Source organism: Acartia tonsa, chromosome 9 (genome assembly GCF_053477335.1).
Source record: "Acartia tonsa isolate MP-2025a chromosome 9, ASM5347733v1, whole genome shotgun sequence".
Taxonomy (NCBI): Eukaryota; Metazoa; Arthropoda; class Copepoda; order Calanoida; family Acartiidae; genus Acartia; species Acartia tonsa.
Genome location: NC_137268.1, coordinates 15,904,030 through 15,929,110, shown reverse-complemented (window position 1 = coordinate 15,929,110; position 25,081 = coordinate 15,904,030). Strand labels below are relative to the sequence as shown.

The 25,081-nt window shown below is 30.8% G+C and overlaps 1 protein-coding gene across 1 annotated transcript in view; it reads left to right on the top strand.

Moving 5' to 3' along the window:
- The first annotated feature begins 276 nt into the window (after positions 1-276).
- LOC145328318 (uncharacterized) overlaps positions 277-25,081 on the top strand; it is a 28,860-nt gene continuing 4,055 nt past the window's right edge. The window contains exons 1-16 of the mRNA XM_080171949.1: positions 277-427; positions 4,544-4,589; positions 5,892-5,954; positions 8,917-8,985; positions 9,676-9,720; positions 13,246-13,356; positions 15,525-15,633; positions 16,451-16,557; positions 17,504-17,644; positions 18,268-18,388; positions 18,708-18,753; positions 20,615-20,694; positions 21,031-21,092; positions 21,373-21,439; positions 22,585-22,646; positions 23,093-23,212. Of these exons, the coding sequence (XP_080028075.1) occupies positions 376-427; positions 4,544-4,589; positions 5,892-5,954; positions 8,917-8,985; positions 9,676-9,720; positions 13,246-13,356; positions 15,525-15,633; positions 16,451-16,557; positions 17,504-17,644; positions 18,268-18,388; positions 18,708-18,753; positions 20,615-20,694; positions 21,031-21,092; positions 21,373-21,439; positions 22,585-22,646; positions 23,093-23,212 (1,301 nt within the window). The 5' untranslated portion in view covers positions 277-375. The remainder of the gene's footprint in view (positions 428-4,543; positions 4,590-5,891; positions 5,955-8,916; positions 8,986-9,675; positions 9,721-13,245; positions 13,357-15,524; positions 15,634-16,450; positions 16,558-17,503; positions 17,645-18,267; positions 18,389-18,707; positions 18,754-20,614; positions 20,695-21,030; positions 21,093-21,372; positions 21,440-22,584; positions 22,647-23,092; positions 23,213-25,081) is intronic.

Genomic DNA, 25,081 nt, shown 5'->3' with positions numbered 1-25,081 from the left:
CTCTCTCTCTCTCTCTCTCTCTCTCTCTCTCTCTCTCTCTCTCTCTCTCTTCTCTCTCTCTCTGTATCTCTCTTTCTCTATCTCTCTCTTTCTTTTTATCTCTCTCTTTATTGCTTTCTCTTTCTTTCTCCCTGTTTCTGTCTCACTATCTCCTTCTTTTCTTTTTTTGGTTTCTCCATCTCTCTTTTATTTTTGTTTCTCTTTCTCTCTCATTTTTATGCCTATGTCAAACCTTTTGAGATGAGTTTAAATATGAACCAAACTTTTCCATAACTTGCAAGTGAATCAGTTTTCATAGCTCAGTTCTAGATCATCAGAGCAGATAGCAAGACATCAAATAAGATATCTAGAAGGATAGACGATTTAAAAAGTGTGATGAAAATGAAAAATATGTTATTGTTAAAAATTGGGTTGCTTAGTTTATTTGGTAAGACTTTTTTCAGAATCTTTTCTATAATTAGGGTTTATACGTCTATTTGCCTCTTACTTTAAGTAGGGAGGAAGGGAACATTTACCGTCCTGTGTCCTTTCTCTTAAGATTCTTGGGAATTTATGTCTTTTGAGTAACATTTTTCAAGCAGTTTCGACTCTGTTATTATTATTATTTGATTCTTTATTTGTCTTAATTATTTACATAAAAAGTTAACATCTGAATTATAAGAGTTATTATAACAATATTAAATAAAGACTAATCCAAGATATTCTCTTATAAGAAGTGTAAGTTCATTGTAAAGCAGAAGTCAAAAAAAGAGGAAGAAATTTTGCCGTTTAACATAAAAAGTGTACATCTAAATTAGGTCAAGACTAATTCAACATAATCTCTTCTCAAATTATGTCCAATTTATACAAAAAAAAATAAAACTTCAGTAAGTTCCAGAAAGAAAAATAATCGTCATCGAGAAGTAAAATATAATATTCATGATAAAAATATTAGGTCAATACTAATCCTAAATATATTCTGATTAAAATGTGTATAATGAATAAACAGCTGAACTTAAAATTGTTAAGGAGGGATAAATAAGTTTCGACTCTGTGAAAGGACAGATTTTATTGGATATACTTGTCAGATATCTCAAAGGTCAAGACGATGGGGATAAAAAAGTATACAATGTTCATCCCCCATTATGATAAACAAAAAAACTTCTGTCAATTAAAATTTATTGTGCAAAAGTTTGTAGACTGCTAGTTTGTACAACCCAATTAATATTCAATAAAAGTATTGCAGTCAACGAATGAATCTCAAATTTTAGGGACCAGAATAATCAAGGAGGAAGGGACAAAGGGTTAAAGGATACTCAAAGTTTTATAAACATTTTATTAAAGACTTTGACTCAAATACTTTTGGGTACTTTTCTTCAATTTTGATTGATTAGCTCCGAACCAATAGTGGTCAAAGTTTTGAACAAATAATCTTAACCTATAGAAGGGTTTATTTGTTTATCATTCATTAAGATCCCTCAAGTATAATTAACATTTAAAAAATCCTTTCCGAATAATACGAAAAGCAAATCAACATGTTTATGTGCGATGGTATTTTAAAGTAGTTTAAAATATCAAATTTAACTCAAAATGAAAAGATACTTAAATTAAGGTTTGTATATTTGTAATTAAATTTTATTCTTGAAAATTGGAGAAGTACTTTGAACACAACTCTAAAGCTACACCTAAACGTCGTCGGGGAAGGGAAAGGTTCTAATCTCAGCTTAACACTTCGTCATAACTAAAGACGTTAAAATTATTTCCTACTAATGCTATGTCAGGTGCGCGACATTGATAGTACTTCTCGGTTGTACTTCCAGACAAAGTTCGTGCGATCAAAGGGTTGGTTTTGTGTTGGATGTTACTTATCCTACAAAAACAAAGTATTTGGACAGAAAATGAGAGATTTAGCTCACCTTAATTATATGAAGTAATTGATAGATACACCTTAATATGATTAAGATAATAAATTTTTTAAAAGGCAAAAATCCGCATAGTTGTCTCGCTTTAACCTTATTATTATACGAACATTGAAATCCTTATGACAATTCTATCACGCCTAAATCAACTTAAAGAAATTTTAGTGATGGACGGTCAAGTGGACAAACGCTAAATGTAAAAAAGCTTTGCTTATTTAAAAAAGAAACCTAATCCTCTAATTTTGAAGGTCAATTTTAATGAATTTGATATTTGGTTATTTTTAAAAAAAATTCTTAGTTTTATAATCATTCTTTTACCTACACAAATTAGTTGTGTTTAAATTAGTTTAAGAAAATTAAAATATTTTTAAAAAAATTCTTTTATTTGGTTCTAATAACCAAAGTAAAGAGCAAAAATACCAAATATGTAACTGTGTTTAGTACCCTAGGAAAATGGGGATAGATGTCACAGCTTTTGGCCTACCTATTCTATTGATGTTATAGTAGAGGGAAAGAGAATGAGAAGTGGAAAAGAAACCTAGTATAAAAGAGATGGGGTATGGGGTATTTCCTGACGTCAACAGAATAGGCAGGCCAAAAGCAGTGACATCTATCCCCATTTTACTAGGGCACTACAGACAGCTACACCAAATACCAATGTCTGTATGTCTGTTCATCTGTCTTTCACATTGAGTTAAGAATCCAGCAGGGTAGGGAACATACTGTAAATTATTCTGGTACCTAAAGATTAACATACACGTTCAAGTCATTTCTTGACCTAAAACTGGGAACTTTTTATTAAATCTTGATAGGTTCAAACAATTAGTGTCTAAACTTTTCAACTTAATCTACAAAGAGGGTATATTTGTCCATTACTAAGTTGCACCCATGATGCTGTACGTATTGGTGCAAAAAATGGGGACAAATTTCAAATTGTTTTGGCGTGTGACGTCATACCCCCATCTCTTTTCTAGGGTTTTTTTCCTCCTTCCCTTTTCTTTCCCCTCACTTGTGACGTAAATAAACAGCCCCGTCAAATCAATTTAAAAATTGTCCCCATTTTTTGCACCAATACGTACAGCATCTGCACCCATGTTCAAATATATTTCCAGTATGGTTTCCAAACTGATTATTATCCGCTGAATTTGAACGGGTTCTTAACAATACTGAAAACTAATGTATAGCATCGTATTACAGCCAATTTTCCACTAAAATTAAAATAAAAGAGCTGAAATTTTTATATTCCATAACACGCCCCCCCCCCCCCCTCCTTGTTGGAAAAGCCTGATTTCTGTATAGTTATACTCGTTAAATAAAATTTAGATCACATTTTTAAACATGCTTTGTAATATAGATACTCATAAAATTTAATAACATCCCACGTAAAAATTATTTCATCATTTTCAAGAAAATTTTATTATTTTATCACATTAATTGAATTAATTTTAGATTTTCAAAGCGTAGCAATTATATATTTAGGGTCAGTCCGTAGACTTTACATTGGCCAGGGGCGTCAAGGAGGTGATTAGCCCCTTTACCAGTATACATTTTACCCACAAACACTGTCGCTTTAACTTTATGTAAAAGTAACAGGATGTCTATGGGTTTGTACTAACTTTAACAGCTGTTTCTAATTTACAGTTAACTTTCTTAGGGAAGTTTTTTTTAACTATTTAGGGTGAGGGTATCTCCACCTTGAAAGAGAATTAACTTACAAAAAAAGAAATACCCCCACCCCAAAGCGAATGGTTGACTACCTTCCTTCATGTGTCCCTAGGGGCCTCAAGGAGCAGAACCGCTGGTTATCACATAATTTTAATTGTTTGACTGACTGTCCTTTCAGATTAACATTGATGTTTTCTAGAGATCCTTTTATATTAAAACCAAATCCTTAATTGGACCAACTAAAAATCTTCATGAATAAAATGGACGTTTGAAAAAAACGGAATTTTATTTTGAGCAGCTTAAAATTTAAAAATTGTCTTAATAATTAAATTTTTAATAAAATCACAATCCTACGCGGTAATTGAATATTTATAATTTAAATTTTCACTAAATTTAAACGGAAACTACGTTAATTTAATTTTGACTGAAAATGGAGTACCTAGACTTACAAGGATAAAAAGATTCATAAAATATAATTTTAACCAAACATAACATTTCCGACTGACCAACAGACCAAGTGTACTTAATGGATGCTCGTTGATACATATTACTACTAGCGATTATTTCAAATGTATATCAACAAAAGCATCCGAGAAAATCATATTTCCCCCATAGCGTTATGAACTGATGGACTGACGGACTGAGAGACGGACAAATTATGGAGTAGCTTCGCTAATAAAAGTCTACGAATTTTAAGACTAACAAGGATGACAACCAGAAGAGCAAAACTATGAAACGATAGAACATCAACACTTGCAGAGTGTCAAAACTGTAAAAGCAGAATATAAATGAATTAGTAAAATCAAAATTTTCATTAAACTTGTTGCAAAACTTTATAAATACAGGATACTGTTTAAGTACATACTTACAGTCTCGGATTTGATTATAGAGATGCTTATAACATAGTACCTTGTTGAAATAGGAATCAGTATTTAGTAAGTGCAAGTATCCAGTAATCAGAAATGTTTTACTTATTTTAGTTGTGTCTGTGAGATGTTTAGAAGCAGAAGAAGATTGGTTACAGGAATAGTTATTATATTAACAGGGATTTACCTCGTACGGGCGGGATTACAGTCCGGGACCTTTTCGACTTGGTGTAGTTCCTGGTCCAGCAATCCAGGAGAACTAAGGATGGCTGTTACGCACCCTTCTCTGTCCAAACACCCAATGATATTAGGTTAAGTAACATCCAACAGACAACCAACTCTCTGTGATGCACGACCTTTGTCTGAGAAGTCCCAACTGTGCATGGTAACGAGTTGCGCCTGTTTTGGACCAAGGCATTCCCCCTCCTCTAACTATTTATGTCGCGCATCTGACATAGCAGCAGTAGGAACCATTTTTAACGTCTTTAGTTATGACGAGATTCGAACCTATCACCTTCCCGACGACGAGCGGATGCGCTACGTGTTGAGCCACGGTCGCGGGTTATATTAACAGGGCTATTAAGGGATACGACAACAGAAAATACATGCACTCATCAAATTACATTATTCAAAAAAACTATGCTCCAGATTAAAATGATTGGAAGAAAAGTTTGAACACTGATAGTTTGTGCCACCAAATCAAAATTATAGCAATAGTATTTAAAGTTTTTAAGCCAACGAAAAAGAGCTCGAGTTTTTAAAACTTTAAAGTTTAGATACCATTAATATACAGTCAAGTTTACCTTCCCTCATTTAAGATTAGGTCTCCTTATACTAAAGTAACAGGATGTCTGTTTGTTCGTCTGTATGTTTGTACCAAAGGATATCGCTAACCGCTGATCTCCTTAACAGGGCAGCTTCTCATAGGTCCCGGGAAGGTTTATAACTATTTTCTGGGGGGTGGAATACCCCCAACCCCCTCAAAAAATAAAAAATACCCTCCTCCCCAAAAAAATTTTAAATTTTTTAACTAAAATTAAAAATTTTCCACCCCCCCCAAAAAATCTTTTTTTACTTTTTCTTTTAAAATCTAAAATAAGAAATTGGGTTATCAAATTCGACTCCCCCCTCCACAAGTGCCCCTAGAGGCCTCTAGGGGCCTAGCCGCTAGTAAGTTATATAAAGTACTCCACTTCTAAGAATACATTTGGAATTTTAATTATTATGGAACCAATAGATTTATGAACATGTTCTCTCATTCCTGAGTTTATGGAACTTTGGGGACTTTTATCAAATCTTGATTAATTGTTACAAACTAGTAGTGTCAAAACTTTTCGACCATATGCAATGTTTGTAATATACCGTTTGGGTAATTTTGTTTGTTATATATTAAGGGTTTTGCAATATTTTCCTTATTGTCAAATCCACTAAATCCCTGAAAATAACTATAATCCTACCAGGATGACCCTGTCCAAGTTACACAGCCAGGAAAAGACTCCAGACAGATTGCTTTTCCTAGTGACAGGTATAATAAATAGAAAGATAAATAATTCAAGTTTCACAAATTCTAAAAAAATGTGTCGTTTGATTGGCAAGCAAACAGGCGGACAGTCAGGCAGACAATTAGCCACTGATAGTTATATAGATAGACAGATATATTGATGGACATAGAAATATTGATAGATTGATTAGTATAATAAAGTAGTAACGTTATTTTGTCTCTAACTTAAGATATCGATAACTATTGTACCGAGCGAGTTCTCTATTCCTGGGAAGCTCCATTTATGTCCCGGGATGGTTTTATGGTCTTTGTTCCAGATTTTAGTCTTGGGATGATTTTAGGCTATTTTCTTTGCCCCTTCCTATCTCTTTAAATACAGAGCTTCTTGTTGATAGAAGCGTAGTCACTAGTATTTTATACAATAAAACACGTTTTTTATTACTTCAATTTTATTATTTCGCAATCTTCAGAAAGATAGATAGATAGATATAAAGAATGAAAATAGATAGATAGATTTAATATTAGATATTGAGGCTCTTCACAACCTAAAAGAATTTAATTAGATGTGTTTAAAATTAGGGACATACGCATTTTATTCCAATCCATATGAAAATATTATTTCAGTGAATTTAACTTTCACATCTAACTTTTAAACTTTTAAAATTTAGATATGAGATTTTCTATGACTAACTTTGTATGTCTTACACCCCTAGTTTACTTCTGTCGAGAAATGGTAACATCTATCGTTCATTTTCTTGACTTTGTTCAAAACATAGACATAAAATAACAAGGATGACAACATTAATAAAAGCGAAGCTCTGAAATGGAAGAACAAACGAACATTAACACTTGTAGATTGTCAGAACTGAATTAGCAGAATATTAATGCATCAGTACAAACAATATTGTAAGTAAATTTGTTGCAAAACTGCATAAATATATGATACTGTTTAAGAACATACTTACATTTTTGTGACTTTTTTATAGAGATGCTTTGCTTATTACCTTGTTGTAATAGGAATCAGTTTTCAAAAAATCAGAAGAATAGGATAATTTTAACATACAAAAATTTGTTGTAAAAAAAGTAAAAATCGACATATAATAAAAGCTATCTATCTCGGACGGACGGACGGACGTACGGACGGACGGACGGACGGACCGACCCTAATTATAGAAAAGCTTCGCTTTTAAAAATATCAGGGAGGAAGGGGACAACTGTGAGTTACACTGGCTGTCTCCTAAAGGTTTATACCAAAATATCCTATTGATTTGCTTAAAAACTTTAGCATAGTTAAAAATTTCAACCGATGATTTAGAACTCTAGAAAGGTTAATTCTGATTACAATTAATGGAGATGTACATCAATTTATCTTCCAATGGCTTATCCATAATAAAAACAATCAAATAGCAATTTTGGGAATGTATCGTCAAAACATCACTAATTATAATATTTTAAATCTAGACCTGTCGAATATAGGGACATATAGTCATAAAGTAAATAGTACTTTCAAAATTGTTTGTATGTACTTCAAAACCTTTAAAACTGCTTGAAATATTTCATGTATAAACAATACATAGAGAACTTTTTTTTCTAGACTCCTCGGGTTAAAAGTTTTGTACCTTTTATATTCAGTTCAAAGCTTCTCCTGAATTGAAATAAAATTTGAAAGAACTTGTCCTAACTATTGTGATTTTGTTTTAACCCAATCGTGACGAGCTCCCAAAGTTTAAAGTTTTATTCACCAGGGTTCGACAAAATAGATATTTTCATTAATTACTCAACAAAATTTAAAAAGTAAGTAAGGTTTCAAATTAAAGATCTTACTGTTTTTGTTCATGATGTCAATTTTCTTCTTTTTTTGTTGCGTTTAAGTGCCTCAAAACAAACTCAATTTTAAAAAAAAACTTTAATTACCCAAAAATGAGAGGTCTACCAAAAAAACCGATTGCATATCTAAATTCTATGGATCATTTTACATCTACTACTTACTAAAAGCACCGACTAGCTATTTTTTAAAAATTACAAAAGTTAGGACACGTTCTTTACAAAATGACTATATTTTTCTTTAAAGAAAGCCTTAATCGTATTATAGATAATGTAGTGTAAAACCTGGTACCTATGTGAAGCTTGCTTAAAATGAAGAACTCAATTGGTTCATTGGATGTTAGTAGATAAAAAAACATTCTACTTTATATAACAGACAAAACACATCTAAACTTTTCTTTACACTTTCCTTTGATACTTTCCTTTGATTTGTATTATAATAATTTCATCCTTGTTTTCAGTAAATTAAAGTTTTTTCTCACTTGAAAGTAAAGTTTTAAAATTTATTTTGGTTTGCAAAAGACATAGAAATATATTCCAGATTATAAAATAGTAAGGTTTTTTTGTCATTAATAAAAATTTTGTCAGTCATGTTGAATATAATGAAAAAGCCTTGACGAATCATAATCCTGCCACTTTTTTTTTTTTTTTTTTTTGGGGGGGGGGGTCGGGATCTCTTGGAACGACTCTTGGTAAGCTACACTTTAAAGAAGAACCATATCAGTTCAGGGATTAGCGAGACCCTACAATGAGACAGACAGACAGACACAGAATATGTTACTTGTATTTAAAAAATTGATTTCTTATCAGTATCACTGTATGTGGAAAAAATAAACTTTTGTTTTTCATTCTTACAAACTTAAATATTGAGTGGGCGTCATATATGTGCGAATAAACAGGACAAGTTAATTAAAGAAAAAATATGTACATAATTATATAGCAGATTATTCACATTTACATAATTGGTTGGTCAAAATAATAATTATATACAATTAAATCGACCTCCACCAAAAGAGACATTTGTTATCCCTGGCCTTGGTTTAAGGGGGTGTCAAATTTTCGTGTGCCGTTCACGCTACACCTGTCTATCTCTCTATCTTTCTATCCATCCATCATCTATCTATTTATCTATCTATCTATGTATCAATTCAAAATATTTTAGTCCCTCCAAATCAGATGAATGTGAGGGAAGTATGATGTACCTAAGACAAGGCGAGGGTACTGTGGCCAGGTTAGTAAATATTATGCGCGCATAGTTAGAATAATCGATAAATTATTACTTGGATATATAACCAGATTTTCATGTACTCTGATAAAGTGATGCTCTGAGCTGGCAAAAATAACGAATCCCCCCACCCATCCTCGTTACTATACCACCTCCACTCCTACTGGATGAACGAAGTTACCAATAAATGAGGTCCATATTACCAAGCTAAATTGACGACAAATTATCCATGACAATATATCCAAGATTATATCTTATATCGATTGTTGGAAGCTTTATCAAAAGCTGGATTTAGGACGGGTCATAATAAATCAATGGACAAAAATTGCCGTCAATTTATGTTGTTATTTTCTCTGTCATATATTGGTCAGGGCGTTCATCTGGTAGGAGGGGAGGGAATAGGAAATCGTTTCAAAAATGGAAGATACGGTTTACATTGGTCCAGGGAAGGTTTTTGGCTTTTCGAGGGGAGATAGAAGAGGAAGGGGAGAGGGGTACTACACACATCCTCTAAAATATATGGCCCAAAAAGAAAAGAAAATCAGTTCCAAAAAATCTTTATTTTCAGATATTTTCATTCTTGTTTAAAATTGGTAATTTCTTTTTTGAGAATCACGCAACCTTGAGTTCTAATCTTTATTTATAAAAATTACATTTTATACTTTACTGAAATATAATTTATTTATGTTAATTTAGATCACATAGAAGTTACGGAAAATACGCCTATAAAGACGATTACAGGTTATTTTTTTATTTCAATATGTTTTTTAATTAAGTAGTTGATAATTACTTATAATAATAAAAGTTTGTTTTTTTTCTGTGTGTTAAGATCTAGAAAACCATTAAATCAATTGTGTTCTTTATTTTAAGGTACATTTATTAAGCACACGGTATAGTTTTAGGCCATATTTTGTAAATTAAAGTCTGTGGTTGGTATTAACCTATTTTTATCAGAAACCAACCTAATTCGTTCCTCATTTACAAAGTTCCTTTTTCCTTTATGAAACACAATCAAAAGTTTTGATAAAATAATATTTGATGAATCCAATATTTTTCTAACAAAAACAAGGATAAAAAAGAAATTATAAATGTAGCTGTTAACCATGTTGATATTCTAATTATATTATGTAAATTATACCCAAAACATTATAAAAACATTATCTTATTCACTAGCCTAAAAACTATGAGTATTTTTGATAAACTAACAATGTCTAATCTTTTCCACCAACCATTTTAATTTTTTATTTTTTATACTTTAAATGGTTGGGGGGGGGGGCGGGGGGGGGGTGTCAAACCAAAATTATTATACAACTTTTCATCCATTCAATCTGTCAAAACTGGATATTATATATTAAGATATATAAGTTGGAAAAAGTTTTAATGTTAGAGGGAGATTTGAAATCTGCATCAAATTTTAAGGATTTTTTATTAGATTTGTTTTTTGTATAATTCTTTATCTAAAAGCGGAAATACAATTTAAGTTAATTAATTTTGACTAATAGGAGAGGTGGATTGGAAACTACCTGCGCTCTAATTGGTTGATTGATGTATGACACTTAAGCTTCTTCAATCAGAGCGCAGATAGTTTTAAATCCACCAATCACAGATGTAAAAATTAATTAACTTAAATTGTATTTCCGCTTTTAGATAAAGAATTATACAAAAAACGAATTTTATAAAAATCCTTAAAATTTTATGCAGATTTCAAATCTCCCTCTAACATTAAAATTCCTTCCAACTCATATATCCTAAATTATATATACCTATTCTAAAATTGAATCCTTAAACCCCAATATTTTAGTTAGGGACCTAAATTTGATGGGCTTCAATGTACCCAATGTAACCCAACCTAACAAGCAATAAAAAACTACCTGATCCCCTTTATTTTTTATTTCTTTTATATAAGGTAGGATGGCTCTATGCCCAACAGGAATCTTTGAGGGAAAACACCTAAACGTTATATAAATCTTCTTATAAGGAACGTGTATTTGGAAAGAAGTGGATTGAAAAGTATGAGTAGTTATAACTTTTGACCTCTTTCTCTGATATTTTCTATTGATATTTCTTTATAAACCCAGAACCACTTCATTATGCAATCTACATTTTCCTGGATATTTTGTCTACGGTATTCCATAAGTGTACAGCTTTGCAGTACATTGTTTCTATTTGTTAAAGCAACACGTATGATAAAAGAAAAAGATTCTTTTTAAAGTAAAATGCTTATATTTCAATCATAATCTATATTTTTGTATTTTTTACCGATCCACTTCATTATGCAAATCAAAAGAAAATCAATGGGAAAACGTTTGTTTTGCACTTTTCTCCACTTAAAAAAATTATTCTGATAAAATAACAATTTTTTAAGGGATTTATGCATTAATTATAATGAAAAACAGTTTAAGGTAGATTTTAATGATTTTTCTAAATAAGAAATAATTGAAAAAAAGAAATTCTATCCCTATCACTTTAGAGGACAGCTGCTGACCCCCAGTCTTATGGATGAAGCTAAATACATGTTAAAGATAAAACTTACCCTGAAAAGTATACAAAAATGTTTTTTGATGTGTTTAAAAAAATCCATTTTAAAATCTTGATTTTGAGGATGATTGCCTTTAAGATGCTCTTACTGGTGGTGAAGGTGAGCTAAATGTTATCTAAGTACATGACCATTACAACAACTTGTCTATTAACCTATGTACCATTTTTTGTAGTCATAGCAGCCTCCAGTGGAGCCTCTCGACATGAAATATAACCATTATCTAAAAACTACATTATTTACTTTATGAATTTTAGTAATTAAAATTGCAATTTTTTTCTTTTTTAACATTGCTTGGCTGGAGGCTGCTATGACTACAAAAATTGGACCATAGTTCAATATATAAGTTTTCTTCATGGGCGTACACTTTGATAACATTTAGCTCACCATCACCACCTGTAAGAGCATCTTAAAGGCCATCATCCTCAAAATCAAGATTTTAAAATGGATTTTTTTAACACATCAAAAAACATTTTTGTATACTTTTCAGGCTAATTTTTATTTTTAACATGTATTTAGCTTCATCCATAAGACTGGGGGTCAGCAGCTGTCCTCTAAAGTGATAGGGATAGAATTTCTTTTTTTCAATTATTTCTTATTTAGAAAAATCATTAAAATCTACCTTAAACTGTTTTTCATTATAATTAATGCATAAATCCCTTAAAAAATGTTATTTTATCAGAATTAATTTTTAAAAGTGGAAAAAAGGGCCAAACAAACGTTTTCTCATTGATTTTCTTTTGATTTGCATAATGAAGTGGATCGGTAAAAAATACAAAAATATAAATTTTGATTGAAATATAAGCTTTTTACTTTAAACAGAATCTTTTTCTTTTATCATACGTGTTGCTTTAACAAATAGAAACAATGTACTGTAAAGCTGTACACTTATGGACTACCGTAGACAAAATATCCAGGAAAATGTAGATTGCATAATGAAGTGGTTCTGGGTTTATAAGAGATACAGGAAGTGTAGCAATATAACAAAATAGGGCCTGACTTTTATGGCACCCACTTATATCTTAAACTATCAACACTTTGATTGTATAACTCTTGCTAAAAAGTCCTAATTGTGCATGCTTATAAGTTGCCTCTGTTTTGGGCAAAGGCAGTTAAGCTTCTCTTACTAATATTGTAAGTTTAACATAGGAGCTAAAGGTACAACTTTAAAAATTTTTAACCCGGATAAAAATTTGACTAACGCCAACTTTCTGGCTCTCCTTTACAGAATAATATTTTGGGTCAAGGAAAGGTTTTTATTTATTTCCTAGTAGCCAAACTACTTTATAACAAACTACTGGCAATACCCCTAGAGGTTTCTAGATGCATGTAAGTTAAAGGGGGTGGAGAGACGACTCCCACTTTCAATTAAGTTAAATATTCTTTCAAAATTGTTATAAACCTTCCCGGAACTAATTTTAAGTTTCACAGTATTAAAAAACCATATCGGTTCAATTGTTAGCTAGATTGTACACTACAAACAGTCGGACATCCTGATACTTTTTTAATAAAGATAATTTAGATCATGGAAAGTAACAAAGTAGTAAGTTTCGTCGTATTTTTTACAGAAGCTTTTGAAAGGTTACTCTAAGTTAGGTTAAGTTAGGAAATGTTGCTGATTGCCCCGCAGGGATAGAGACCCCCTAGAAATTGGAGAAAAGCAACTGTAATAATACAACGAAACCCGCTACTTTGTTTCCTTTCCATGGTCCGATAATTAATATATTTAGGTGTAAATTCATGTTTCAACCCGTGGGCTGTGATCTGAATGTTGTGTGCCATATGAAGACAAGGGAGGGCTCAGGGAGCGGGGATAGGTGTCAGGATGCAGATTATCTCAGGTTTTTATAGATAGATAGCTAGCTAGATAGATATACATATAAATAGATAGATAGATATATACATAAGTTATATGAAGACCAGGGAGGGCTCAGGGAGCGGGGATAGGTGTCAGGATGCAGATTATCTCAGGTTTTTAGTGATGTATAGCTAGATAAAAAAGATTTATAGATAGATAATAATTTGATAGTTTAAAAATTGATAGTTTAAAAATTGATAGATTTACAAACAGACAGAAAAGCATATTATTGAAATTTAAAAGTCATTTTAACAGAAAGTTAAACAGACAGTCAAACAGACAGTCAGACAGACAGTCCAACAGACAGTCAAACAGACAGTTCAACAGACAGTCCAACAGAAAGTCAAACAGACAGTCAAACAGACAGTCAAACAGACAGTCAAACAGACAGTCAAACAGACAGTCAAACAGACAGTCAAACAGACAGTCAAACAGACAGTCAAACAGACAGTCAAACAGACAGTCAAACAGACAGTCAAACAGACAGTCAAACAGACAGTCAAACAGACAGTCAAACAGACAGTCAAACAGACAGTCAAACAGACAGTCAAACAGACAGCAAAACAAACAGTCAAACAGAAAGGCAAACAAACAGTCAAACAGACATATTGACAATGACATAAGATAATAGAGAACATCTTGAATTATCAGAATGGTATTAAAAGATTATCAATTTCATAACATCAAAAACTGATTCGAAATAATTTAAAATACGTCTTTCTTGAGTGACTGATGCTTTGATCCTTTTAACAATTAAATCCCTTTGTATTAATTTTATTTAGAAATTATTAATTCCATAATCTTAAAAATTTAAAGTCTTTTGTAATAATTTTTATGGAATTATTCATTCTACATTCTTTCAAGTTTATATAAGTATTTTGCGAAATCAGCGCAGATGCTCTATAACTATAAAGTAGGTCTGTAGGTCTGTGCCTGCAGATGATCAGCAGCGACTCCAGTAAAGAACTTCAGTATTTTGATGAAAATGTATTTATTTCATTAGAATAATATTTTTAATAAAAAAATTACATAAATATAAAAAATATTAATACATAAAAAGAAAAATTAAATTTAGATAATTAGATCATTTGAACTTTAATATTATAGGGAACAAATCATTCTACGAACTTTCATAAACAAAATTAATTTATCACTTATTTTTTAAAAGGTCACTAAATTCTTTTAAACTTACATTTGATTTACTCTAATTATTTCCTTAGTTTAAATCCTATTAGCATTTTTTAGCAATTAATTGGCTATTAACTCAAAAAATCAATTTAATACATAAAAAGAAAAATTAAATTTAGATAATTAGATTATTTGAACTTTAATATTATAGGGAACAAATCATTCTAAGAACTTTCATAAACAAAATTAATTTATCACTTATTTTTTAAAAGGTCACTAAATTCTTTTAAATTTACATTTGATTTACTCTAATTATTTCCTTAGTTTAAATCCTATTAGCATTTTTTAGCAATCAATTTGCTATTAACTCAAAAAATCAAGTTAAAATGGCTCCAAAAAATTTCATAGAGTCTTAGGTCAACTATTAACATTATTTTGAAGCGCAATAGCTAAATATTTCAATAGTACCTTTTATTCTTTGATATTACCATAGTTATAAAATATAATATCAATAGGAAAATTTTCTTTTTAATAGAAAATATTATATATACCTATCTATAGTACAATGCAATGTTATGTAGATCATAAACGTGAATTAATTATTTAATAAGCCTTATAGATTAGGTTAAATAAACAAATTTAAACAATAAAAAATAATGGTTTAATAATTTCTATACAGGAAAAAGCTAGATTTAATTATTTAACTTTTTTTTAAATTGTGTTTTTTTTATAAAAAATATTTTTTTTTATAAAATGGTATTCTTTGTCTTAAATGGTGCACCTTTTTATCTTTCTAAAAGCCACCTAAGTAATTTATTGCTATTTTGTAAATTGATTATAGTTAATTGTCCCAATGTAATAAAAACATTTTTCATGAATATTATTAATAAAAATTACTGTTTTATTGGCTTAATTATTAGTTTGTGCGAGATACGCTGTAGTAGGGTTAGGGGATAAATGCAGCTATGGGGTGTAATCCAATGAACCAATATGTTGAAAAATAAAAATAGGTTTGTAATTCAGGATTATGCGGGGTAAAGGAAAGAAGCTGGAGTTCCAGAAGAAGTACTGTGGACGCCAGACTGCCAGCCTTAAATTTTCTGGAGATGCCACTGTCAAATTAGCATTCCAGGTATAGGATAATTTCAACCAACATTAGAATTATTTTACAGTTAACTTTTAGATAAAAGGGTGAGGGTGTATATATATATTTTAAAGCCGCGCGTAAGCCTCAAATTTACACTCAAGTTTTAAAGTTATGATATGATGATTTTCCTTATGCTTACGCGCAGCTGGCGATACCTAGTTTTTTTTTTAATAGCTTTGTATTAATTTAAGTGATTACATGTACAGTAATGAGATACAACCAAAAAGTCTCTATGAATTGACTCAAATTTCTCAGTTTCAATTCATTCACGCAACTTCTCTCTAGTTATGTAAGAAGGGAATTGAGAATTGAGTAGAATAAACACTCAACTGTTACATTTAAAGAAACAGAACAACCCTTTTCAAAAGATTTTCGAAAGATTGTAAACCCGAACCTTTTGTCTTTAGAACTCTGTAATAGTTATACATAGCATCGTATTGTAGACAGCTTTCCTCGGATACTAAAATGAAAAATTATTAAAGATTAAAATCGGTTTTGTTAGCCCCGAGATTAGGAAGCAACGGCCAATCCAGGTTATGAAAGAATCAAACTATGCATAGAATTATGACGTGAATATGTGTAATAATATTATTATCATTTTGTATGCTTGAATTGAAATACATATCTGTCTATCTATCTTAAAAACGGGATAACAAAACGGGTATAAATTTTATGATTTTATTTTAATATTCGTGGAAAATTGTCTGTAATACGATGCAAACATTATTTTTCAGTATAGCTGAGAAAGGGTTCTAATCCAGCATATATTAATCAGCTCAGTGAAATATTCTTTGTTATTTAGACTGGTAAAAGCAGGTTTTCTCCTGGAAGTTTGGATGGTTGGACATGTAAGATTGTCTGTATCGCTCCTGTTAACCCGGGAATAGTCCAGAAGGAAGAACAAGAAAGGTAAAGATAGATAGATATAGATAGATAGATAGATAGATAGACTAAATGGACAGGTGGACATGTAAGATTGTCTGTATCGCTCCTGTTAACCCGGGAATAGTCCAGAAGGAAGAACAAGAAAGGTAAAGATAGATAGATATAGATAGATAGATAGATAGATAGACTAAATGGACAGGTGGACATGTAAGATTGTCTGTATCGCTCCTGTTAACCCGGGAATTGTTCAGAAGGAAGAACAAGAAAGGTATAGATAGATATAAAACAAAGAGATAAACATACTTTAACTTAATGAGTTGTTATTTTAGTATCGTATAGACATCCCTTTACTTTGAAAAAAAAATCAACAACACATAAGATTACTACATAGACAGGCTGATAGAATGATAGATATATACAAAGACTGATTGATTGATAGATAGATAAAAATAGTCATAATGGAGATAGATATACAGATTAAGAGAAAAGTACCTAAATCTATGATTTTTAGCACTGCTATACCATTCTTTTTTCCTGATTCTTTAACATAAAAATCAAAACATGTACTGCTACAAAATAGACAGACCGATTCATTGACAGATATTCATATAGGTAATTAAATTAATACCAAGGTTAATATTAAAACAGTAATCAAAACTGATAGGTAGGCTTTTCATTTTCTATGATTCTGTAAAAATCATCAACTTATACTGGTACTTAGTAATTGATTGATTGATATATATTCATAATGCAAATAGATGGATGGAAATGAAATGAAGCAGCTTATAGTGCCTGATAAAAAAGGACGTCATATAATACAAAAGACCAATAATTTGCCAGTATACATTTCACCATTGGTCAATTACAATGTTTACTGACCTATCATTGGTCATTTGTAATGTAAGGCGTCATATTTATTAGTCAGTATAAGATGCTTCTCATAAATAGTAACCAAGACTTTTATTTTTAGCACTGCTAGACCATTCTTTTTCCCTGATTCTGTAACAGAAAAATCAACGACTACAACATCTACAACAGAACAAACTACAACAACAACTACAACTACTACAGCAAGACCTACTACTAGTACAACTACTCCACCTGAGGAAAGGTACTAACACACATAATGATACTTGTAAGGGTCAATCATTATTTAAAAGTAACTGGGTGTTTGTGTACTCTAAAGAGTTTGACTCACACTTTTTCAAATTCGTGGAAGGTTTTTATTTACTTTGGGGAAGGGTACCTCCACCTTCCCAAGTTGAATCGCTCCTGGAGTTCCGCCCTCAATTGATCTTTTACTCTTCATTGTAAATTTAGATTGAAAAGAGGAGGGTCGACTAACTCCCCTCTTTCTCTTTCTCAAGTGCCCCAAGAGGCCTCTATGGGCGAATATGCTAGTCCTATTATATAAAGTAGTAAGTTTATTGTGTTTGTCAGTTTAGATCCCCCTTACTACTAAACCGTCTTATGTTCTTTGATAGTTTTAGAATAATTTATTTTGAATTTAAGTATTAGGTTGGTTTTAGACTTTTTTTCGTGCCTTCCCTCTATAGAGCCCCTAATTGCAATGGTTGCAGCCTTTATTTGTAGGCAGACAAAACTTTCCCCAATTCTTTCCTTCATATTAAACAAATTTGTTACATTAGTTTTCTTTGATAAATTTGGAAGATTCATTGATTTAATTTACATAAGGTTTTGTGCTATAATGATTAAAATTAAAATTTATTTCAGTTGTGAATGTGGAGTGATCCCTCCAGCCCCCAGGATTATCTGTCCACCTGGCCATAACTGTACAGCTAATCCAGGTTCCATCCCCTGGAAGGCAGGTCTCACTACCAGAGGAACCAGCAAGGTATAGTATTTTTGTTTGTCTTAATCTTTATAAGACTGTATGTTTCCGTAGCTAAATATTTTATTAATTGCTGAATCAATATGGTGTAGCTACCTGGAAGGATGAATACTATTTCGGGTATGGTACATCTGATACTAAAACATAGTTCTGGATTATTTTGAAATCTTCTAATGTAAATAATTAGAATATTTGAAAGCACACTAGAAAACTAAATAAACTCTTAGTTTATGTCATATGATACCTAAAAAACGTATTTTGAAAGCACAAAGAAAAGTTTATTTTGTTTTATGACATTAAAATTCAATGATTTCTTTTTCAGCCTTTCTGTGGTGGAACTTTGATCAACAGCAAATTTGTATTAACAGGTAAAAAGACGCTTCTTCTATATATAACTTTTTTTGGGTATAGTCCCTATCGTGGTAACGCCTCTTAAGGAACTTTTCATCGTATTTTCACTGCAGCTTTTTCTTTATTTCTAGCCCATGCGGGGCCAATTGCTTAACACTGCAGTGCAATAACCTAACCTAATTCTTATCCTTAAATAACCCATCAAAAGTTACTAAAAAAATACGACGAAACGACCCTTAAGAGGCGTTGCAACGAAAGAGACTATACCCCTTTTTTTAGTTTGCAGAATTAATAGTATTGATAAGTGTACCCATAGCTTTTTTTCTCTCTTCCTATAACTCTCTCTATATATCTATCTATTTTATTATCTCTCCCTTTTTTCTACTTTTATCCAATTCATTCTCTTGTTCTTCTTTCTCATTTTTTCTCTCTTATTTGTGAAGCTGTACTTACTTGTGAAAATGCATTTAGATGGTGAAATTAAATTTGATGACCACTTAATGCATTTTTTCTTAATTTTCCTATCACATCTCCACGTTGGAAAACATCATCTTACTATTATATAATCCGGGGAGAGAGGGGACATTGGATAACATAGCAGCTCTTTATAGGGTCTATAAAAAGGGATGAATTTAAAAACTTTTGGCCAAAAAATCCCGAATGACGTCATATTAGAATAATGGACTATTATAATATGACGTCATTTGGGATACTCAATAAGAAGTTATTAAATGTATCTTTTTAAAAGGCACTATAAAGAGCTTCTTTATTTGAGTTGTACCTCAGTTGAAACCTATAGTGTACAATAGCCTGTCCCGGATTTGAAAAATTTTGTTAAAATTTTTGCCACCAGCCATAATATAGTTGATTTATGCAAAATATTGACCCATGCAAAATATTTTTTCTGTAATGCAAAAATTGCGATGGTACAAGCACTGCAAAGTTTTTAAAATTTGCAAAAAAGACCTGTTTTTAAAGCTCTTGTACCATCTCAATTTTTAAGATTTTTACAAAATTTCAATTCTAGTGTGTCTATATAAACCTGAAATTTACCAAAAAAATGGGGGCAGTCTCAATTCTAACATATAATGGAAGAAGGTGTAGCAAGTAATTTTCCAAAATAAAAATTGCCAGATTTCATACATAAATAATTGGGTTGGGCTGGAATCAATAGATACAGATATCCAGCTGATTCATAATTCTGGATATCAAGTATTTAGGGTTATATTGACACACTAGAATTGAAATTTCGTAAAAATCTTTAAAATTGAGATGGTACAAACTTTTTAAAATTTGCAAAAAGACCGTTTTTAAAGCTTTTGTTTCATCTCAATTTTAAAGATTTTTATGAAATTTCAATTCTAGTGTGTCAATATAAACCTAAATACTTGATATCCAGAATTATAGATCAGCCGGATATCTGTATCCATCCAATCCGGCCTAACCCTATTAATTGTGTATGAAATCTGGCAATTTTTACTTTGAAAGATTACTTGCTACACTTTTGTCCTTTATATGTTAGAATTGAGACTGCCCCCATTTTTTTTGGTAAATTTCAGGTTTATTTTGACACACTAGAATTGAAATTTTTTAAAAATCTTTAAAATTAAGATGGTACAAGAGCTTTAAAAACAGGTCTTTTTGCAAATTTTAAAAATTTTGCAGTGCTTGTACCATCACAATTTTTGCATTACAGAAAAAATATTTTGCATGGGTCATTATTTTGCATAAATAAACCATATTATGGCTGGGGGCAAAAATTTTAACAAAATTTTTCTAAAACGGGACAGGGTAGTGTACAATCAGTGGTACACAAATATATAGTCCATTGTCTTATCCCCCTATATTCCTGATTACTATATCTCATTTTTTTATCAGCTGCCCATTGCCTGGAGTCACGTAGGAGAAGAATACCTGGAAATTTGTTCATTGTCTTTGGTGATCATGACTGGACTCAGGTTAGTGTCTGCAGGATGCTCCAGTTACCCTATGGTTCTGGTACCAGCAATGTATGTCAATGTACATACAAGGGTCGAAACATTTGTTACTTTGTCTTTATAATAAGGATTAAAACTATTGATTTTGCATAATGGCGAAAGAAAATATCCTAAAACCACTGCACTTTATGAGACTTCTTTGAAAAGCATCACAAAATTGAACCATCCATTTCTGTGAACTTTAACTTGTAAAAAAAATTGCAGTTTGCTTGTTATTCTTATTATAAGAAAATAAGTTTCAGACGGCCAGACATAGGAACAAACTTTGCTATACTTTTATATTATATTTTTATTTAGGATGGAGAGACATCAGATGTGCGGTTCAGTGTTAAAGAGGTCATCATGCACCCTGATTTTAGGTAAGGCTTATCTATAACAAGCTACTCTATAGTCTGTACGTCCATCCGTCATACATAGTTATGTAAAACATGAACAAAAGATGTTTTAAAAGCATGTTTGAGGCTCTGTAGTCTAAGTAGGAGGTGGTAGATAGTAAAATAGCCTAAACCTTTTAAATACTTTAAATGAAATAGCAAAAAACCACCCTTAGTACTTTTATTGATATGAAAACAATCTACAGTTCTGCGACGCTATTTTTGAAATTTATATTTAAAATAATATATGATTTGTAATTTTTAGGAAAGGAGCTCATTTCAATATGGACTTTGCTCTAATTGAATTAAATCAACATGTTGACTTTGAAAGGGTAAGTCACCTCCTAATTTGATGAATGAATTTTTGTTAAATTAAATTTTTATTTTATGAAAGGGAGGGAAAATACATAGATATCTTTCAAATATTTGTGTATATGTTATGTTTTTCAATATTTTTCAATAACACAGGGATCTTCAGGGAAAAGACAATAGGCTTTAAATTGATATACATCCCAAATGGTGATAAATAAATTTCCCCTACTTCTGAAGATTAGAATTATTGGTTGAAAAATTTGGAAATTTTTGTATACAAAATTAAATAAATTACCAAAAGTGTTTGAGCCAACAATTAAGATAATTTGGTGATTAAACTTTGGGTACCAGTTTAATCTAAATCCGATGTACCATCACTTTTTACCGAAACACATTGTTCAAAGATTTTAAATGGTTGATATCAAACGCTTTGTTAAAGTTAAACTGATATAAAATTTATTAATAAAATATTCTTCAACAAAAAAAAATTCTCGAAAATTAATAAGTTTTTTATATTAATAGTAGGGTTGGGCCGGATATCCGGTGTGGCCGGATATCCGGCCGGATATCCGGCCATTTTCCATATCCGGCCGGATACCGGATATTGAAACTATCCGGCCGGATATCCGGCTCTATAATTTTTTATACTTTACACCAAAAATCTCTGCTTTTTAAAATTTTAAATGGCTATAATTGTCTTATTATTGAAGCTAGAAGAACATTTTTTCTGAACAAGTTTAACTTTATGTAAATTTATATAAGATTTCTGAAGAAATTTTTTTTTGCTACTTTAGTATCTGGTAACTTGGCCGGTTATCCGGCCGGATATCCGGTAATTTGGCCGGATAACCGGATTTTTGCCGGATATCCGGCGTTAGCCGGATATCCGGTCGGTTACCGGATATCCGGCGTTTGAAATCAGCCGGATATCCGGTATCCGGTATCCGGCCAAAAAAGTATCCGGCCCAACCCTAATTAATAGCATCATGACCAAAAGACCTCTCAAAACTCAAACTGTTTGTATTAAAAATATGAGCCAATTCTCTCCTCAAAGAAATAGTTCGTGAGCTTATACATCTTTAAATCCATCGAGATGTATTTATTTCAATTATTTGTGTTCTATTTTAAACTCTATAGTTTTCAATGCAGTTATTCTTGTTTTTAGATAAATTGGGTGAAACCTGCATGCCTGCCACAAACTGATTACCTGGATTTTGATGGTTACAGGTATATTTAAACGTGCAGCTACTCTAAAACAAAAGACTATCTGTACAATTGATAATACGTACATCAGTAGCAATCTGATAAAACTAAATCCAAAGCAGAATGTCTTAAAAAACAGGGCTGGATAGCCTTGAAAAATCCTTAAGAAACCAACCTTTTACATTTTCAAAATCCGCTGAACCTAAACCTGACCCAAATATATATCCCTCTTTTTATAAATTTTTAAAGCGTAAATTTTAGGCTTAGTCGCGGCTGAGTTAAAAACTCCTCCAAAATTATTAGTTGTTTTAAAATCTCCTTCTTTCTTTCCAAATTTTTTCTTCCTTTTTGTCTCTATCTTTATTTCTTTATCACTCTCTCTCTCTCTTTCTTCCCACCCTTCTTCTTTCAATTTCAAAAAGCTATACTACATTGCTGCCATTGCATAAAATATAACTTATTTGTTTTAGTGCAACAGTGTCAGGATGGGGTGTCACAGATCTAGATACTAAAGTTCAATCAGCTACTCTTCAAATTGTGGATGTTAATATCATGGACAATAATAAATGTAATGATCTTTATTCTGAAAAGTGAGTATCTATCTATTCAATTATCTATCTGTCTATCTATAATCTGAGAAGTAAGTATCTGTCTATTTAATTATCTTTTTTTCTATCTATCTTTCTAATTATCTATTTGTTTATCTATCAATCATCTAATTATATATTTGTTTATCTATCTATCTTACTATCTTTTACTCCCAAAATTGTGGATGTTAATATCATGGACAATAACAAATGTATTGTGATCTTTATTATGAAAAGTGAGTATATATATATTTAATTATCTATCTGTGTATCTTTATTCTGAGAAGTGAGTATCTATTTATTTAATTATCTTTTTTCTATCTATCTATTTTTTTAATTATCTACAGCATGACCCTCGAAAAAGTATTTTTAAGCATCTGCAGCCCATATTTCTCAATGAATTATCAAAAAATGTATATGTCCTTGTTCTCTGTAGATTTCCACATAAGTAGATATAAAAATATTTTTTTTAGATCAATTAACAGCTGAGATTTTTAGAGCCAAAGTTTTGAAAAAGTGGCTGAGGAAAAAGTAACTTTTCAAGAAAAATGTTTTTTTATAGTGAAATTACGTGATTTCCTCATAATTTCAATACTTTTTACAAAACTTATATAAAGATGTTTCCCAGAAATTTATATCATGCTGAAAGCACTTTTTTCACTTGCTCTAAAAGGCATTTTTATATTAGTGTAAATTGCAAAAACACCCTTACAGAAAGAAATCCTATAAAAAAAATAGTAGCAAATTGAAAGTTTACATAAACAGAAATCAAACACTTTTTATTTTATCAAAATAAGTTAAAAAACCAAAAAGTTACAGCTACAATCTTTTATTAAACTTTTAACAATTTAAATGATTTTTATGTGTCTTAGATTAATTTGATGAGTGGGCGTGAATTTATTGGTAAAGGTTGCGCTAATCCTAACGGTAATGAGCATAAATTGGGGAGGGGTTTATTTAAGGTCATATTAATAAGTGGGAGATATTATAAGATTTAAGGGAAAATGGTTATAAGAAAAATGTATTCAGTAATATTTGAAAAGTAGTTTTTTATATATGTAAAAGTAACGTTTTTTAATGCAATAAAAAATGTATTAATTGTAAACTTGCTCTTCTTTCTTATTTGTTTTTTAACTGGTTGATAAGAAGTAATATACTAATAAAAAACTAAGAAATATTTAGCAATATCCAGTTTCTCAAGCACTTTTTCCAAACTTTGGCTTTAAAAATCTCGGCTGTTAATTGATGTAAAAAAAATATTTTGATATCCTTTGATGTAGAAAATTATAGAGAACAAGTACATATGAATCTTTTAATATTTTATTGAGAAATATAGGCTGCAGATGCTTAAAAATACTTTTTCGAGGGTCATGCTGTATTTGTTTATCGATCAATCATCTAATTATATATTTATTTATCTATCTATCTGTCTATCTACTACTCCTAAAATTGTGGATGTAAATATCATTAACAATAATTAATGCATTGGTTTTTATTCTGAGAAATAAGTATGTATCTAATTATCTATCTGTATATCTATATTCTGAAAAGTAAGTATCTATCTATCTTTTACTCTCAAAATTGTTGATGTTAATATCATGGAAAATAATAAATGTATTGATCTTTATTCTGAAAAGTGAGTATCTAACTATTTAATTATCTATCTGTTTATCTATATTCTGAGAAGTAAGTATCTATCTATTTAATTATCTTTTTTTCTATCTTTCTAATAATATATTTGTTTATCTATCAATTATCTAATTATTTAATACTTATATTTGCGGGAACTTTTATTTAATATGAAATTATCCAATTTTTAATATTTACAAAACGGCCTGCTTTATTGCATCAAGATTGATGACAGATCTATAT